The sequence below is a fragment of the Lucilia cuprina genome, chromosome 2, assembly GCF_022045245.1.
Source record: "Lucilia cuprina isolate Lc7/37 chromosome 2, ASM2204524v1, whole genome shotgun sequence".
Taxonomy (NCBI): Eukaryota; Metazoa; Arthropoda; class Insecta; order Diptera; family Calliphoridae; genus Lucilia; species Lucilia cuprina.
Genome location: NC_060950.1, coordinates 7066022 through 7080843, shown reverse-complemented (window position 1 = coordinate 7080843; position 14822 = coordinate 7066022). Strand labels below are relative to the sequence as shown.

At 30.9% G+C, this 14822-nt stretch overlaps 2 protein-coding genes across 3 annotated transcripts; one reads left to right on the top strand and one right to left on the bottom strand.

The window, feature by feature from the left end:
* Window positions 1-7627: 7627 nt before the first annotated feature.
* LOC111681686 (probable cytochrome P450 303a1) lies at window positions 7628-9546 on the bottom strand. The gene has a single exon (XM_023443572.2). The coding sequence runs from the start codon at window positions 9193-9195 to the stop codon at window positions 7684-7686; it is 1512 nt and encodes a 503-aa protein (XP_023299340.2). The 5' UTR covers window positions 9196-9546; the 3' UTR covers window positions 7628-7683.
* Window positions 9547-13341: 3795 nt separating this feature from the next.
* Window positions 13342-14374, top strand: LOC111681671. Of its 2 annotated transcripts, none has more exons than XM_046954374.1 (2): window positions 13342-13496; window positions 13569-14374. In XM_046954374.1, exon 2 carries the CDS (start codon window positions 13598-13600, stop codon window positions 14150-14152), a length of 555 nt encoding a protein of 184 aa, XP_046810330.1. In that variant the 5' UTR covers window positions 13342-13496; window positions 13569-13597; the 3' UTR covers window positions 14153-14374. The 2 variants fall into 2 exon arrangements, with proteins under 2 accessions (XP_046810330.1, XP_023299323.2); XM_023443555.2 differs by having other exon boundaries at window positions 13363-13496; window positions 13618-14374.
* Window positions 14375-14822: the final 448 nt, after the last annotated feature.

Below are 14822 nucleotides of genomic sequence, written 5' to 3'. Positions count from 1 at the left end.
TTAACCTATAGCTTTAAAGAACTGCAAAAACTTAAACGTTTTACGATCTTAAAATATTCACATTCGTAAACCATTGAAACGAAATAGAATTGCTTCTGCTTATTCTAACGATTCCATTTTTCGTTGGAATTCATTTCTTCGATCGATATGAAGAGTTATAAAAAATACTCTTAAGATTTTTAATTTTCCAGTAATGACGGGCACAAAGTTGAGACTTTCAAACGTTCGTACTAATATTGGAGTATAAGGATTCAACTGTCAATTGTATTGTAAATAAACTACCATTAACTTGTGCTTCAATGTCAGATTGCTTATTTGATTGCAAGAATCCCGTAAATGGATAGTAAAATAAACAAAATGGAATAATAAACTATCTTACACTATTACTAAGAAGTTAAGCCCAAACAGGATAAAAAGGACACCATGTACATACCTCCTATTGCTGATCAACATATATTATATTGCTGACAAACTACCAAGAATAAGCGTTTAAAAAGCTGATCGCAAGAATCGTCTAAGTGGATAGTAAAAGAAACAATCTGGAATAATAAACTATCTGACACTATTACCAAGAAGTTAAGTCCAAACATGATGCAGAACGAACGACATATCTTCTGAAATCAACTCTTTCGCCGCTAACCATCATTACAGAAAGGAAACTGATTGTCATTGCTACAGCAACACTTTTTACCATTCCCACGACAATTGGAAGTTTTTTCCTTAAGGAATAACATCCAGTTACAACCAACCTATTACAACAACAAAAACAACCAACTGGACGCGTTCCCACTACAATTGGATCTCCGCTCTGGAACGAACTGATTCTCAATCGGCCAAAGATTGTCAACTCAGCAACAGCTATATCAACCGGAAGCAAATGTGATTACAATCATGTAAAAACATGGGGCATAGATAAAGAAACGTAGTCAGCGGCTTATTATGCTGCTCAAGTGTGATCAGAACTGCAATAGCACTCAGCTCGTAAAACTACAATCACGCACAAAATGGAATAGAAAAACTTTGGGTATTGATAAAAAAAAACGATGTCAGTAGCTAATAATGCTGCTGCAGTGTAATCACTTTTGCTTGGTGATACCAAGTGTAGAATTATTCAATGATACCAAAACGCTGAGATTGTAACGAGCTGCCTAGATATAGCAAATTAAGGTTCTGCGAGTCAGGGAAGTAGAAACAAGCCAACAGAACTTGGGGTATGGATAAAAAAGCGTTATAGGCGTTATAGGTAACTATGATGCTCGTGTGTTGTTGTAGCTGCGACACGTGTAATGTCGGTGTGGCTGGGTTGACAATCCTTGGTCGTTGTTAGTTGAACTCTGAGTCGTTATATTGCGAAGAACTGATTGTTGTGGGAACACTGTGTGTTTAGTGTGTTTACCTTTGCTGCCTGCAAATCACCTTGGAACAACATCTAGAGCAGGAAATATTTGTTCTCGTAGTCATGGAAAACAAATCTCATATTTGACAAAAAAGTAACATCTAGGATGTTATCGGAGAAGTCATACCAATTTAAATATGTATAAATAAATATACCGAGTCATATCATGTAGGATCTTTGAACATATAAAAGAGAAGAACAGTTGTATGCTCCTTCCCTAGTCATATTAGAAAGGATCTTTGAATATATGTATACGAAGAACATATGTACGTAGTAATGTGCAGGTACCAATACATTTGTTCTGGTATAGGCACCGCAACTTTATACCATATTCATAGAAATACCATAAATTCTAAAGTCGAAGGATATAGCATGAATGCCGCTTATTCCCTTTCGCTAACGCTTGTCCTAGAATACAAGAGTAGTTTTGCCACAACATTCTTAATGTATACTGGTCAGAGTTTCCATTATAGCCATCACATATGTAACTGTTTTGCAGCCGTAATTTTCTTTGTCCGATGGGTTTATGAACACACCCATTTGAATAAGCAGTTACAACAACAGGACACTGCAAGTATAGTATCCACACTAGACGATTTGAATTACCATATAATGACTTCTGCTGAACTTGTCATAATGAGAAAAAAAGAAGAATAAACAGTTATCTTTTTTATTATTAACTTCTATAACATTTTGCTTCATTAGGAAACAATCGCAATAAATTCATAATCTCTGTTAGACATTTTGAACACTGGGAACCTCCGAAAATTGATTTTAACATAGATATTGAAAGGTGGACCTTGCTAAAGTGAAGCTATAAGAAGTATGCAAAATTAAATCGGAATAGAAATTATAAATGAAATGACAAAATTATCAGGCTTGTCACAGAATTTCATTCCGATCGAAAGTGGAATTATCTTTCCAATATTCTTCTTCAAAAAAGAAAAATGACAACATTTTCAGAATGAAAGCACTTCACATTTTCAACGTGAAATCGACCATAGTTCTATGTTATTATCTGTATAAGTTTTTAACGATTTATTTACAAGCCGTAATTCCACTTTCGATCGATATAGAATTCTACAACGGGCCTGTATATTAAGGAGTTTTGGCGAATTAAATTTTAAACGAACTCTCTATAAAACGTCCTTCAATTTAGTAAGAAACCTAAAAATACTATCAATATTATAATCAAAATAATAATATCTCAAAACTACGTTCATATCGCTCATGTTATATTATTATTAATGTTTTTTTTTTAATTAAAGCACTTGTTAAGTTAAACACTAATGATTAATAGTTATTTTTCAACAAAATAAAAAACTAAAACCTTCAAAAATTAATAAACAATAAAAGTAGTATTTGAAAATCAAAAATTAATAAATGTTAAGAAAACAAAAATTAACATAAACTAAAAAAAAACTTATAAATGCCATCATTTTATGGACCAAAAAATAGAGAAAATTATGAATTAGGTAAAAAAGGCAAATAATTAAATAAACTTTAATAAAAAAACAAAAGGACTACATTTTATTTTATAACAAAATAAATAAATAAATTAGAAAGTTTGTTTTATAATTTAGATGAAAATGAATAAAGAAATGCATAAATATTGAAATAAATGTGCTTTAATTGTTAAAAATAAATACAAATATAAAAAATTATAATAAAGTTATAAAAAAATGATATTATTATTTAATAAATATCCCCCTAATAAATAATTACACAGACCAACAACAAAATGTTTAATCCATAGAAGAGATTATACTTTTTTAAAAAAATTGAACTGCAATGAACTCCCATCAATTTCATCAGCCTATCGGGGTTTTCAAATATAGTGTCGAAAATGAAACAAGGCGAAAAAAGCTTCATTTATGAAAGTCCAATCTGTTAGCGTTGAAATAAAGGTTTAACTTCTGTTGTAACTTCTTTCTGCTTGTAGATATCTTAACCTATAGTTTGAAACTAGCCTATAAGTTTTACTCTAAAAATTTCTTTTAAATAGTTATTAATCTCTTGTATTTGTTTAGATATCGGCAGTTGACGGCCAAAATTATAGTTGTTTTAAGCTTTAAGTTAAGATAACTCGTAGAAAGAGAGATACATATTTTATATATTAAACTCGATCGATTGAACAAACATTTAGATGAAAAAATGGTCAAAAATCCAAAATTTTTTAAAAATATATTACACGATATGTCGACAAGCAGAATGTAGAGAATACAAGGTATCATCATTGACCAAGTTGATCATTGTTTAATAATTTTTATAGTTTAAACTTTAAAGAATATGGTTGTCAAACTCCATGCAAGCAATAAAGTCGCCTTCACACGAGCACACAAGTATTATGAGACCTGGTTCACACTGGGAAACTTTTGTTGAAAAACTTTTGATTTTGTGTGTGAGAGAAAGAGATGGTTGATATTTCTTTCTCTTTCTCTCACACACAAAAATCACAAGTTTCCCAAAAAAAGTTTCCTAGTGTGAACCATGTCTGATCTGTCAAAGTTTTGTGTAGACAAGTAAAATAAAAAGCTGTTTCACTTTTTCTGTATGTGTATGTGTGATGGTTTCATTACATCCCATCCGTACCTTATTACCTGTGTGGTCGTGTAAAGTAGTTTTCTATAGATGAAACGAAAAGTCGACTTTTTGCATTTAGTTAAAAGTCAAATTTTCGACCTTTTGCATTTTATGTAAAGTAGATTTTTCGACTTTTTCATTTAGTTAAAAGTCGACTATTCTACTTTTAGTATTTTATAAATAGTCGACTTTTCTACTTTTAGTATTTTATAAATAGTCGACTTTTTCCGAGTTTTCGACTTCTTTGCGACTTTTTCCGACTTATCTCATTTTATCGACTTTGTGACTTTTTCGACTATTTTTTTACTTTTTTTCGACTTTTTCTGACTATTTTAACGTTTTTGACTTTTTTCCACTTTTTTAAATTTTCTACTATTTTCGACTTTTTCATAACAATTTATCACAGGTTTATAACACAATTTTTCATACAAAATTTGGGTTATAAACCTGTGATAAAGTGTTATGAATAAGACCCAAAATGTATTAATCAAACGATTTTTATTTTTTATAATTTTTTTGTTTCATTTAACTTTTTCATTAGACTTTACGTACGGAAAGTGTGATCGTGTGAAGAGCCCTTTATTTGACAATCGCGCGTTCAAGTTTTGGTACCTGGTAAAGTATGCCATATCGAAAAAATAACGTAATAGAGAAATTCAAAGCAGTTCAATTATCTATTATTGTATAAAACGATCTCTGGGTTTCGACTATTTTTGTAAAATTTGTTGGCCTGTGTTATTAACCTTAAAAACAATTATGCATTTGAGAGTGAGACTTAAAATAAAAGAAAATAAAATCTACATAAATTTTTTTGTAATTATAAAACCTAAAATAATAATATTATTTAAAATATAAAAAGATACAGCGATGTTAAAATAAATATATATATACAAAATATATAGTAGAGATGTTAACGAATATTCATTATTAAGCAAAAAAGAAAAAAAAAACATTATTTAGAGAAGTGTTAAAGAAAAATTAATGAAATTATTTTTAATTTTAATATAAAATCCTCAAGAATAATTAATTATTTTTTCATTAACAATACGAAACTGATAATTTACGAAAAGCTTTTAAAGTTGAAAGATGAGTTTTTTAATAACTTTGTAATAAAACAATTTACAATTTATTGTTCATACAGGAATGGAGAGTTTAAATTTAATTATAGAAAATAACTATTTATTTAATTAGTTTATGTATCCGTGCAAAGTTTTTAACCAGCATTTATATATAAACAATTTAAAGTTCTATATTCGGCTATGTCGAATCTTATATACACTTCACCATAGTGTGTTACACAAAAGAAAAATTATACTATCCTTTTATATATTTTAGCTCAGTGTTTAATATTGCGTCCTTTAGGGCGAGTTTTTCTGATGAAGATAATCTTCATTCTTTGGTTAAACCTGGTTTAATATATGTTAAGTTTTTCAGTAATCAGTAAAGTTACTTATTATCTTAGTTTAACAGAATAGAATTGGCCTATTAAACCTAAGTTGAAAGTGAGAAAACGCAATCAGCAAAAACAATAAAATAATGAATCCGGAAAAAAAACTTAATATTTAATGTAAATAGTAATTTTCTGATTTGTTTTATAAATATTATCATTGTTTTCATTTTTTTATTTTATTTTTTTTTCTAAAATTTTTCATTTTACAAACATAATATTTGCAAAAAACAGCTGTTCTTTGTTTATGTTTTTGACTAAAAAGTTGGCAATACTAAGCTAACTGGTCTTAAATCCATAACTGAAAAACATAATCATTGGTTGAAGTCCGCCTAAATTTGTTCCGAGTTTAATCTAACAGCAAGTTAAGCCTAGTTTAACTGAGTAGTAAGAAACCCACACTTATCTTAGTTTAACTGAGTGCTATTGGCCAATTAAACAAAAACAATAAAATAATGAATTCGGAAGAAGAAAAACTTAATATTTAAGGTAAATAGTAATTTTCTGATTTCTTTTATCAATATTATTAATGATTTAAATGTTTATTTATATTTTTTCTAAAATTTTACTTTTTACAAAAGTGATATTTGCAAAAAACAGCTGTTCATGCTGTTTATGCTTTTGACTGAAAAATTGGCAATACAAACAAAGTAAACTGATCTTAAATCCATAACTGAAAAACATAATCGTTGGTTGAAGTCCACCTAAATTTGTTCCGAGTTTAATTTAACATTAACTTAAGCTTAGTTTAACTGAGTAGTAAGAAACCCGCCCTTAGCTTCAGTATTATAAAAGATTCAAAAAGTACCAGCCGAAGAACAAAAAGTTTGGAAAGATGCATTCTTATAGATGTTCCTTGTGTCTAATTATATGTTTCTAGGTTCAATATTGCAGAGAAGCCAAAAAGTACCAGTTGAAGAATAAAAAAACATCAGAAATATTTTTCTACAGATATTCTCGTTGCCTCTTGTATGTTCTCTTTTACTCCTTACACTCCCGGTTCAAAAGTAGCAGTTTTTTAAGGATTTAGATCTCAAAGATATCTGAGTTCTTATGAAAATTGATTTCGACAAACATACAAACGGTTATAGATTTATAGGGTCGTAAAATCATATTGTTGATCTTACAAACCGAATTACCTAACGCACGAAGGTGAAGGTTATAAAAATCGAATGACACTATTTTTAATTTCTAATATTTAATACAAAGTTTTGTAAAATTTATTTTATAACTTTATTTTGAATCCTTAACCGAAATTTCTTTGTTATGTTTTCAACTCTATATAACATATCAAATGATATATCCAATTAACTACTTCTAATAATAATGATCATAATAAATAGCATGACTTTTTCTACGTTACCTTATTAATGAAATGCCAGTTTTCCATTAATCGATTCTTAAATACATATTTAGTACTAATCTAACTATCGATACATATACTATTACATATTTATTAAACTATTTAATTATTTTATAAAAAAAATTTATTTAACATTTTTAATTAAAAGAAAAACTGATAATGCTTTAAGTGTTCTGATAAAAGACAAAACTATGAAAATAAAAACAAAAAACTATTAATTATAACCAATATTTTGTAAACAATAATTTTGTGTTTTATTCAGATCTAAGGAAAAGGACCTCGTCGGTTCGCTTAATTAAATTACTATTCCTAGTTTTCAACAAAACTACATGTTTAAGGCCAATAAATGTTTACTCCCAGAGAAAAAGGTTAAGCTGGGCTGTATCCGACAGTCCCGAACTAGCTATTTAACTCACCACTTATGGTAACTAGGTAGATAGATTCTAGGTAAATGTCAATATAGATCAATATAGGTCAGAAATCTAGTCTAAAACATTCAATACCGGCTTTTCGCTAAGGTGTATACTAAAAGAACACTCTAGCTTACAAACTGCTGGGAATTCCTAGGAACACTAATGTAATCAAAGTCTACTTTTTTACTGTCCAGCAATATTCGCACAATCCCCTTCCAAATCATTTGTATATAGTCCAAACACCCAGTACCCTTAAAACCACAGCCTTCATTTCAGAATAGATGTATCAAGTATATAATAAATAATAATCATTTGCAAGGTCCCTTAAAGTCCGGCCTAATCGATATTTTACAGTCAAATCTTCTCTATCTTTAGCGAAGTTAAGTGTCATACTTTCCATTGCCCAAAACACAATTCAAAAAATTTTGCAAATTACATTTTATTATTTCATTATCGATTTTTTTATAATACAATTTTCAAATTAATCTATAAAACCCTGACGGGGTACTAAATAGGCCTCATATGGCCTAACAGAAGCGGTGGCACCATCCAATGGCTCTTCATCGGGCAAAGGGCCTGGTAAAGCTTCAACATGGAAATTCTGCAAGACAGTTGTAATGAACATAAACAAATTCTGACGTCCCAAAATGTCACCCATACAACGATGACGGCCAAAACCAAAAGGATTATAAGCTTCGGGTACTTTAAGGCAACCGTCGATTAAATAACGATCCGGTTTAAACTTATGAGGATGCGGAAAGTCCACTGGGTTCATGAGCATACCGCGAAAACAAGCAATAACCATTGTGTCTTTGGGAATTTCATAGCCACTTAAGCGGGTATTACGCAAGGCACGATGTGGTATACCGAAGGTATTGCCCATAAACATACGCACCGCTTCCAAAACAATAGCTTCACAATATGGCAACTTAGTGCGATCTTTCCACTCAGGCAAACGTTCGAGTCCCACTACTTCTTTGATTTCTTCAAACGCTCGTTTTTGTATTTCCGGATTACGCACCATATGCAAAAAGGCAAAACCCAGACTTTTATTGGTGGTCTCAGAGCCAGCTAAAAACATGTCCAGACACACTGCCAGCAGTTGTTCTTCGGTAAAAGAGGCTTTACGTTCAGGATTCTCCAATTCCCTTAAGTAACTATCCATTAAATCACGGGGAATGTTATAATGCTTAAAAGTCTGGCGATGATTATCCACTTCTTTGCGTAAAAATGCATATATACGTTCATGATTTTCCACAAAGGCATTATAGCCCGAATAATTGGGTGCCACATAACGCATAAAGGGAAAATGGCTAAACATGGCACCCACCATATCGACATGTTGAAATAATTCGAAAAACATTTGTAGCAAATCATTGATCTCCTCACTTTTACGATCATAACGTTTACTCGACATCATAGACCACAAAGTGTTAAGGACATAAACCGTAAAGAGATTAACCATAGAAACTTTCACCCTCTTGCCACCTTGCTCACGCACTAAATCATTCAAATCATCTAGTAGATGAGCTGCCTCCTGCTGTATGCCATTAACCATGCCACTACGAGCAAAACCAAAATCTTTCAAATGACGCAAAATGAAACGTCTCTGTTCCACCCACAATTCTTCATCGGTAACAAGAATGCCTTTCTTGGAATTGAAAGTACGCATGCGATAAAAAATACCATCCGGTTTACCATCCAAATCCTCATTAGTCATCATCTCTTGTATGGTATCCGAATAATAAGCTATAACCAACTTGTCCTTGCCGATTTTTAAGCCATATAGTCCATAAGGATTGACATAGTGACGCGTTAGTTCATCGATCACCTTACAAAACATTCCACATTTGGCGCGCAATTGATAAATCTGCAGAGCACAACCCACAATGGGATACCATTTAGGTCCAGGAGGAAATTTGGCTGGCTTACGTATATCCCAAAAAAGGAATAAAAATATTAAAATCGTGCCAAATATTACGGTGTAAAACATTTTACGTTGTAAACTAAAAAAATAATGTTTATGTTTTGAATATGAGTTTTGTTGTTACAACAGTTCAAGTTACAATTTCCGCTTGAAATAAATAACGACGTTAAAAACAAACAGCCTTTTAAGATTTCATAACAACATTATTACATAATTAGCTTTGTTTATTATTTATCCACTGGTCCACTTGGAGTCAACACAATTTTACGTTTTCGTTTTTCTATTTTCTTTAATGAACCATGTTAGCGTGTATTCGTTATTTAGTTTATTTTTATTGTTTAGTTTTTTGCTATTGGCTTTTCTTGTGGCAAATTTTCCCGTCCGAAAGTTATGGCTGTCTTAAAGTTTATCAATCAACTGAAGAGTTTTCTTTGGTTGCATCACAATTTATACTTGGTCAAGTGAACCAGTAAGTAAGTCTGCAGACATCTGATATTATTGCTGATGGTAATTATCGTAGTGAGAGTGTTTTTCTTATTTTTCATATAACTATTTTGCAATTGCAGAAATTCACAAACTGTTTAGCATATCACGAAAGCTTTAGATACTATTTGATAGATAGATAGATAGATAGATAGAAAGATAGATAGATAGATAGATAGATAGATAGATAGATAGATAGATAGATAGATAGATAGATAGATAGATAGATAGATAGATAGATAGATAGATAGATAGATAGATAGATAGATAGATAGATAGATAGATAGATAGATAGATAGATAGATAGATAGATAGATAGATAGATAGATAGATAGGTAGATAGATAGATAGATAGATAGATAGATAGATAGATAGATAGATAAATAGATAGATAGATAGATAGATAGATAGATAGATAGATAGATAGATAGATAGATAGACAGATAGATTTGCATCAACTTGATTTGTGGCTCATTGCCGACGAAATTGTACTAAAGTAACTTTTGAAAAATTGCATTAATTTGAAGATCTGTAAAACCGACCCCTTAAGTCCTCTTTGTTTAGTTTTTATACTCTTCACCTTCGGGGATCCTTATAGATAGCGGAGTCGATTAAGCCATGTCCGTCTGTCTGTTGAAATCAGTTTTTTAAAATCAGCAAAATCGGTTCATAAATAACGGAGATATGAGCAAAAATCCGAGACAACCTCTGAAAATTTCATCAAAAAAGCCACATTTTTTCATGCTTTGTTAAAAAAGCAACAACAACACTGTGAATTGGATAAAGATGTATTTGGTTTTTTTTGGTGATGTATTTGGTTTTATTCAGCTGTGTATTTTTTTGTATGTTTGGATGCTGTTCGGTTCTCACGAAGGTGATGAGTATAACAAGAACAAGGAGATAAAGCAGTAATATGTTGGTAATACAGTTTGACGGTGGTATTACAGTACAACGGTTAATATTTCTTTCAGTTTATATTTGTTTGTGTGTATGTTATGTGTGACATGTGTGCAGAGATACAAAATAAATAAAAACAGTTTTTTAAAACGTACTTGGTGAAGGGTATATAAGATTCAGCACAGCCGAATATAGAAATAATAATTGTTTAACATGTTTTATATAGATAGTAACTCATCCTTTTCGATAGAACAATTAGAAGACTTTAAGAATTTTAGCTCCACAATCATTGATGTCTGTCTGGAGAAGTCCTAGTTGTAACTTGAATCGTCTGTAATCACCAAAATGGCATTTTACATCATAATTACTTACAGGGAATAGATTAGTCTATTCACTGTAAGTAAGATTAGTCTGTAGTTTGGACTATAGAATAGTCTATAGTTTGGACATAGACTAGTCTTTAGTCTGGGCATACTGGGCATGTATCACCTGTAGTAATAGTTTATAAACTATCACCCTCATTCATGTTAGAACTAAGCATTTTATTTATTAGTGGAACAAGAACGATAGTGGCCTAGGTGTATTTCTTCGGATTTGACGTACTATACATCCTCCTAACAACCTAACCTATCTGTCCGGTAAGCTCCTAGTTGTGACATAAACATATCCGACTACGGCATTTTGCGTCAAAGTCGGATATGTTATGTTGACTATTTTACTTATATCTGACATTCATCTTAGACCTGATAAAAACAACCGTTAGACCAGACTGAAATAAGATGTTGTAGTGATGTAGACCATCAAATGAAACTTAAATTTAACATCCGCAAATATAAACATTATTGCAATTTAATATGTCAAATGAATTAAAAAGCCTTCGTCACGTTCAAAGCATCAATCCAATTTTCAGCAAATCAACCAAAGTAGGGAAGTGTTATAAAGAATGTAAAAACACAAACAATGCATTTAAATGCAATTGTTGAATATAAGATAACATCAATAGACAACATAATAATAATTTATCAGACCTCAACATTGAAAAATAACATAAAATTGTACAATCCTTAAAAATAAGCAAACACTTTTCTTGAAAACGAATTGAGTGAAAAAACCCCCTTGACCGGTTAGGAAAATGTACAAGCAAAGCGATTATGTCACCTATTTAAACCGCAACAAACTGGTTGCCAAAAAAAAAAACAAAAAATACATAAACATTTGAAAAAAATTGTTGGTCAAAATACCGGAAAATGCAAGCGCAAAGAAATGACAACAAAGAAAACAAGTGATGAAAACTATGGTCCCACAACTCACAAACCAGACTTCCATATAAAGTTCCGGTTTTAAACATAACTACATATGTATGTATGTATGCATAACAAAACCAAAATATTGTGGAAGAAAAATAAAAATAAATATTTTGTGGATAAAGTGGATGTTACGCATGTGTGTTCGAGGATTGTAATGCTTTGGAAAGAGTTTTGAAGGAATTTATTCTTAATAAAATATTTCTATTTCAAATCGAAATATTTCAGACTAAAGACTAATCTATAGTCCAGACAATAGACTAACCTATAATCCAGACTATAGACTAATCTATAGTCCCGACTATAGACTAATCTATAGTCCCGACTATAGACTAATCTATAGTCCCGACTATAGACTAATCTATAGTCCAGACTATAGACTAATCTATAGTCCAGACTATAGACTAATCTATAGTCCAGACTATAGTTCAGACTATAGACTAATCTATAATCCAGGCTATAGACTAATCTATAGTCCAGACTATAGACTAATCTATAGCCCATACTATAGACTAATCTATAGTCCAGACTATAGACTAATCTATAGTCCAGACTATAGACTATCTATAGTCCAGACTATAGACCAATCTATAGTTCAGACTATAGACCAATATATAGGCCATACTATATACTAATATATAGGCCAGACTATAGACTAATCTATAGTCCAGACTATAGACTAATCTATAGTCCAGACTATAGACTAATCTACAGTCCAGACTATAGACTAATCTATAGTCCAGACTATAGACTAATCTATAGTCCAGACTATAGACTAATCTATAGTCCAGACTATAGACTAATCTATAGTCCAGACTATAGACTTATCTATAGTCCAGACTATAGACTAATCTATAGTTCAGACTATAGACTAATCTATAGTCCAGACTATAGACTAAACTATAGTCCAGACTGTAGACTAATCTATAATCCAGACTATAGACTTATCTATAGTCCAGACTGTAGACTAATCCATAGTCCAGACTATAGACTAATATATAGGCCATACTATAGGCCAGACAATAGACTAATCTATAGTCAATACTATAGACTAATCTATATTCAAAACTATAGACTAATCTATAGTCAAAACTATAGACTAATCTATAGTTCAGATTATAGACCAGTCTAGACTATAGATTAGTCTATTAGTCTAATCTATAAAACACACTAAAGACTAATCTATAGTCCAGACTATAGACTAATTAATAGCACAGACTATAGACTAATCTATACTCCAGACAATAGACTAATCTATATTCCAGACTATACACCACTAGTCTATAGTCCTGGCTAATAAATTAATCTATAGTCCTGACTAAAATCTGCTCTAAAGTGCACAATAGAATGATCTATATTTCTGATTATATACTGATCCACACTAAAAACTGATTTATAGTTCAGACTATAGAGTAATCTACAGTTCAGACTAAAGACTGATCTATGAGATTAAATACTTTTAAAACTCTGCATTTAACTTCAATGGTTTGTTACAAATAAAAGAAAACAATTACCAATGAGGATTTTTTTGCCACAATTTCAAAAAGATACATTTTTGATTCGTGTTTAGTGAAAAACTAAGCTTCACTTGTACTGCAAACGTTTAAAGTTTCAGTTCATCTTAGCGGATTATTTAAAAATTTCACGTGGAAAGTTTACAAATCAAAATCAAATGGCTTTTAGGTGAGTACTTACAAGGAATCTTACTAAAAAAGAGATAAAGGAAGAAATTTTTCTAAATTAATCACAAAAAAGTTTTCCATTTCCGTCACCTTAAACAAAAAATGGCGGTACATTTTATCAGACTTATAATCATTATGGCCATGGGCTTAGGTGCCATGTATATGCTGCATTTATTGGCTCAAGATTGGAATAAAATTAGACGTCCTATACCGCCCGCAGTTACCCGGTTGCTAACGGGTGCCAGTAAAAATCTAGATAACTTTATAACACGCGGCAAACGTGATCTACAAGGACAACGTAGTCAAACAAAACGTCTTAAAACTCAACAAGGTAATGAAATCAAGAGAATTAACAGCACGGCTGTTACTATCGATTGGAAACGTATATTATCGCGTGATCCGTTTGAGTGTCTACAATCATTAGTTTGTCAACTTTTATCGGGTGCCGAAAAGAACTCCCACGAAGCTTTACTAATGTGTGATTTTCTAGAGGAAAATATTAGTGTAGCACCTGCAAAAATTGGACGTGCTTTTAGTCGTGGCTTAGTCTATCGTGGCCGAACGGAACGTTGTTATGAGGAGTATCCATTTTGTTGGTATTCAGCTAAAACTATGCTTAAGATGTTAAAATGGTTCTCTGATACAGTTCAAAATTAGTCATATGATTAAGATTTTCTTAAAAAAGTTATGTTTATTTTTTTTCTTTAATTTAAATTAACAGAGTGAAATGTATTTTATATTCATTTCTTGTATATCTTTAAGGATTTTTCAGTTTAATGTCTTCATTATCTACATTTAATACGTAGAGTTATTTTAGAATTATTGAAATTGTAAAAAGCATTACTTTGAAATCAATAAACTTAGAATACGACCTTAAAATTTTTTTTTTTTAATTATTGGTTCTAAATCAAATATTTTTTATGAAGGATTAGGGATTAAATTAAAATTAATTCTCGAAAGTTGTTTTAGAGTACTTTTTGAGCGGCCAAACTTGCAAAAGTATAAACATATATAAAAATAAACATTAAGGGCCAATCTTTAGGTAAAGAATTAAGGATTAAATTAAAACTTAACAGAACTTAAAACCATAACTGAAAAACACAATTATCGGTTAAAGTCCGCCTAAATTTGTTCCGAGTTTAAACTAACAGCAAGTTAAGCCTAGTTTAACTGAGTAGTAAGAAACCCGCCCTCAAATAGTTAATTTTGTTTGCTAGTTTAAGCGCTAGTTTAGGTGGTTTAAACTTGAGCAAGAAATGCTAAAGTGTAAACAGCTGATGGCAAAAAATTATGCAATTTTTAAGAAAATAAACATTAAAATGTTTTA

What these genes read in the sequence shown, in the direction of transcription:
- LOC111681686 (XM_023443572.2), bottom strand. Translation starts at nt 9,195, where the DNA reads ATGTTTTACACCGTAATATTTGGCACGATTTTAATATTTTTATTCCTT.
- LOC111681671 (XM_046954374.1), top strand. Translation starts at nt 13,598, where the DNA reads ATGGCGGTACATTTTATCAGACTTATAATCATTATGGCCATGGGCTTA.